General features: G+C 47.0%; 1 protein-coding gene across 1 annotated transcript in view; it reads left to right on the plus strand.

Annotated features, from left to right (window-relative positions):
- LOC103091004 (ectonucleotide pyrophosphatase/phosphodiesterase family member 7-like) overlaps positions 1-5,223 on the plus strand; it is a gene marked incomplete at its 5' end in the record, with an annotated part of 29,605 nt that overhangs the window by 16,344 nt on the left and 8,038 nt on the right. Inside the window, 1 exon segment of the mRNA XM_082930977.1 lies at positions 692-837. Coding sequence (XP_082787103.1) covers positions 692-837 — 146 coding nt within the window.

Here is a 5,223-nt window from a genome sequence, read left to right on the forward strand (position 1 = left end):
AGAAAGAAATAAGTCTGCACCCATCTATGTCTAGAAATCCTTCCTGGGACTTCCCTGGTGGTCCAGTGGTTAAGACTCCACACTTCCAATGTGAGGCGGGGGCTGGGGGGGTGGGTTTGATCCCTTGTCAGGGAATGAGGATCCCACATGCCACGTGGCAAAAAAAAAAAAAAAAAGAAAGAAAGAAATCCTTCCTGATTCCCTTGGTTGCTTCAAACAGCGCAGCCCGTGGGAGTCCTAGGAGAGACCCTGGGATGTTTGCCGAGAATCAGGCCCACTGGATGTTCCATACAGAATCATATCGTCACAAGCAAATGAGGAAACTCATCCCACAGGAAGCGTCCAAATCCCAGGTTCTCAGCTTCTGGACACAGAATAACCCGAGGAACTTGGCCTCCCCACCCCCTGCCTTCCCTGCTCCCTCATCAGCATCCACCAACTTCTCCCAGGGCTGTGAGGTCTGTTCCAGGGAGCAGATCCAATCTGACAGGTATGAGATGTGATGACCCTTCCTTTGTGGCTGCCAATGTTTGCATCCCAGAGAAACAAGTCTGAAGCCCAGAGGGACAGCCCCAGGATTAAGTAGGCCAACCGGAAGGATGCTGGGGGAGGTGGCCTTAAGAACACATGGACACCCCTGGCAGCATCCGTTCATAGAACTTAACAGTACCTTCTCTCCTTTATTCCCAAGGTTGCTGGATCGAAGATCACAGAGTCATTCACAACATGATGTTTAACACAGAGACACTCTGGAAGTATTCCATCAAGACCACACAGAACAAGACTGAGTGGTGGGACAATGGCATTCTCCCCCTCTGGATCACAGCCCAGAGACAGGTACCACCAGAAACCCTGGGCTGACTTCCTGAGACATCGTCTCTCATTCCTAGGCATGTGGGTGGCAGGTTAGATAGACATTGTGTGGCCTTGGGCAAATGACTTAACCTCTCTAAGCGTCTGTTTCCCTAAATGTGGTATAGGGATAATGATGATGCTCTTATTTAATAGAGTTCATGTAAGGATTAAATAAGATGTGCACTTAATGCATATCTCAGTAAGTTTTAGCTGTTATGGATGGATGAGGCTCCATGAGGGCAGAGTTGGCTTAATCATGATTGTACCTCCAGGGCTCATCATAGGGTCTGGACCCAGCAGCTCTTTAATAAATATCTCTTCATACACTTGCCTCTGACTTAGGCATAAAATCCCTTAGGAACAAAGTTGACCACTCAAGGCATGAAAAGCTCTGATGAGAACATTTGCTTGAAAGTATCCCAGCACCACTCATTATTGCTTTGAAAAGGCAGAAATGAGATTTGTTAGTTGAACTCCCAGCCCCAAACCTGTTGCCAGCTTTTGCATTTTCTCAATGAGCTTCCAGAGTCATCACTTCAGAACAGATCCTCCTCCTCTTCCCCCAAGACACCAGCCTTGGCTCCAAAGCTTCCTCGGGTCCTGACACTTCATCTCTGTGCTCCCAGCCCATGCCGTGCACATTACATTGCAAGGGGGTATAATTGCAGCAGCTCAGAACAGTCTGTGGACTTACACTCCCAGAGCAGGGTCCAACCAACTCCACCCTTCTCCAGCTATGTGACCTTCAGCAATGACCTCCACTCTGTGCTTGATTTGCCCCGCCCATAGAATAAGGATGGCTAGAATCCCTGCTTCATAGGCTTGTTGGGAGGATTAACTGTGATAACGCATGTAAGTTGTTTGGCACTAACTGCTTGAAATGATCATTCTTATGAATGGAAGCTGAACCATTTTAGCAGGGCTTCAGCTACAGGTCACTACAGCTGTAGGCCAGAACTATCCAATGGAACATTCTGTGATAATGGACATGTTCTATTCTACATGGTCCAATGTGGAAGCCACAAGCTACAGGTGGTAATTGAGCCCTTGAAATGTGACTGGTAAGACTGAGAAACTGAATGTTTAATTGTATTTCATTTTAATTAATTTCAATTTAAATCTAAATACTACACAGGCGAGGGGGCTACCATATTGGACAACACAGCTCTAGAAGAATCACAGGGGGCTGTCAATGACCCTACTCTACCTCAGGTTCATTAAGTGTTGGGCTCTAGAGTCCTTCCTCTTCTGTCACAATTTTTTTTTTTTTTTTTTTTTTTTTTTTTGGTGGTACGAAGGCTTCTCACTGTTGTGGCCTCTCCCATTGCGGAACACAGGCTCCGGACGCGCAGGCTCAGCGGCCATGGCTCACGGGCCCAGCTGCTCTGCAGCATGTGGGGTCCTCCCAGACCGGGGCACGAACCCGTGTCCCCTGCATCGGCAGGCGGACTCTCAACCACTGCGCCACCAGGGAAGCCCCAACATTTTTAAACTCTGAGGCACAGACCATGCAAATAAACTGTCCATACAAGAAAAATAACAACCATAACACTCACTATGCACCAGGCTCTGATTTAAGCGCTTTACGTATATTAATTTATCACAACCCTGAGGTGGGTGCTAAGGTTATGCCCCTTTAACAAATGAGCAAACTGAGGCACCAGGTGATACCATAACTTCTCACAGTCACAAAGTTAGTGAGAGGCAGAGCCGGGATTTGAACTCACTCTGGGTTCGGCAACTCTTAACTCTTAACCATGACATAATATTTCTTCAGTGGCCAAAGCATTTAGTCATGGATTTCGGAGTGAATCTTGTATCTGCCTAGCTGCTAAGAAGGTCTGGATAGTCTTCCTTAATTCACTATTCAAAACCCAGGGCCTCTCTTGCTAAGGAGTTTGTTCACTGGCATGAGGCTTCTGGTGGCATTCTCCCTTCCTGGTGTTTTCTTATACATGGTTCTTGTCTCCTTGTCATTTATTTGCAGGGCTTTGTTTCCTCCTGCTCAATTCATAATCAGAGTGCTTTTCTTCTTCGCTGAATTCATAAGCAGTTGTGCAAAAAGAGGGTCTGGTGCAGGGCCAGGCGACTGACAACACACCACTTGTTTGGCAAGCGAATGTCAAGTTGGTGCATCGCGTTCTGCCATTAGCAGCTCCTGCCCAGGACAGGGCCATCAGCCAGCTCCCTGAGGAGGTGGTGCAAAAGCTCCTGTAATCAGAGCAAACCTGCGGCCCCAGGTCAACCCATCCCATCCCAGAGACAGGGGGACAAATGCCAAATGCCATTCGGGGACACATCTGCATTGTCGGGCAGGGCTGCAGGAGAGCGGCCTGCCCTGTACCCATCACTGGAAAATTCCTTCTTTCTTCTGAGTCTCTTCCAGGCAGGCTTTGTGGAGACTGATGCGTTAACCTTAAATAGGACTAAAATGTTTTCCGTCAGTGACATTAATACTGCCAGAGTCCATCATGATTCATGAGAATCGGTGTCCCTTGGCAGATGATGCCTAGGAGATGGGATTCCCAACCACCTTTGTCTCCACCATCCATGGTTCACGAGAGTATCCACTCCATCAGGACTTCCCCAATGGTCAGGCTATGAACAGAGAGGCTCCAATGAGAGCAGGCTGGGATTTTAAATGAGCTCCTGGGATAACTGAACCTGATCAATGGCTGAGGTGTTTCACCAAGTTCAGTAAGCCCTAATTCTCAGAGAAAGGCAGACAGCCATGACTGTGAGACCCAGGAAAACCATAAAAACCTAGGAGCATGTTTCTCCTCTCTATGGAAGAGCCACAGATCATATTAAGATGTGAAATGGCAGAGGGATGATATGGGTGAGATTCTCATGTCTTCCAAGACCAGACCATGGTAGGCTACCACCAGGAGGGGATTTGGAGAGAGGGTGGGGAGGGCAGCTACGGTTCTCGGTGTCAGCCAGGTCTCCAGACAATAGCTTCCAAACTTGGAAGAGGTGTGAGAAAGAGGGTGCCGTCAGCTTCTGCTTAGAAAAGTATTAATAGAAACATAATGCATCCCAGTATTGGCTCAATCCGTGTCTATCACACATCATAAAGATTCTGAGAATAATAATCCGACCTCCGAAAACGTGTGGGAGGGGAAGAAAACACAGAATCTTGGCCATCTAGCTTCCTTCTGTTCAGTGACGCCTCCAGAATACAGAAAAGCAATGAAAACACTCAGAACCAACCTCAACTTCTGAATTTCAAAAACATGGAGTCCATCTCTTTCCTCTCAGTCATTCCCTAGAACAAGTAACTAACTCCTTTCCCTAAACCACTAAATATACTCTCCACCAAAGCACAACTGTGATGAACACTTCACAGGCCTTCCTAAAACCCGTGCGCTTTTTGACATTAATTCAGTCCCCTAAAAAAGGAGACAAGACAGAAAAAAACAAACTAAAACTCTTTCCGTAATGATTGGTTCTGAAGAGTTTTGGTAGATTCTGTACAAAACCCAACAGTCAGGCTTTGCCATAAGAAGTACCAACTCTTGTTTTAAAGAAGCAACTTAAAAGTAATAGCCACACTGATGCAACACTACACTAAGGAAGGATAATGCACCCAGTAAAACTAGTGATTTTCCAACTGCTATTGCTACTGGAAACACTGATTATGCTAATTAAAGGGTAGAATAGTAAATACCCACTCTTTTGTATCCAATTAAGTGCTGAGATTGTTTCTCAGAAGTATTTGTAGAAAATAGCACTTTTGCTTATCATAGGTCCCAAATAAACAGAGTCAATTGTGTGTGTGTGTCTGTGTCTGTGTGTACACATGCTCACACACACATTTCTCTCTGAAGCTCATTTCACAAAGCAGCATAAATCCTCAAATTCCTATGGGACCAAGTGAGAAAAATCATAGTTTCCTAAGACTACAGCTTGGGATACCTTTAAAGAAAGAGTATGTTTTGAGGGACTTCCCTGGTGGCGCAGTGGTTAAGAATCCACCTGCCAATGCAGGGCACACTGGTTCAATCCCTGGTCCAGGAGGATCCCACATGCCATGGAACAACTGGGTCCGTGCGCCACAACTACTGAGCCTGTGATCTAGAGCCCGCGAGCCACAACTACTGAGCACACGTGCCACAACTACTGAAGCCCACGTGCCTAGAGCCCATGCCCTGCAACAAGAGAAGCCACCGCAATGAGAAGCCCGCACACCTCAGCGAAGAGTAGCCCCCGCTAGCTGCAACTAGAGAAAGCCCACATGCAGCAGCGGAGACCCAATGCAGCCAAATAAATAAATTAAAAAAAAAAAAAAAGAGGGCTTCCCTGGTGGCTCAAGGCTTGAGAGTCCGCCTGCCGATGCAGGAGACGCGGGTTCGGGCCCCGTTTCGG

The sequence above is a fragment of the Lipotes vexillifer genome, unplaced genomic scaffold, assembly GCF_000442215.2.
Source record: "Lipotes vexillifer unplaced genomic scaffold, Lipotes_vexillifer_v1.1 scaffold914, whole genome shotgun sequence".
In the NCBI taxonomy this organism is placed as follows: domain Eukaryota; kingdom Metazoa; phylum Chordata; class Mammalia; order Artiodactyla; family Lipotidae; genus Lipotes; species Lipotes vexillifer.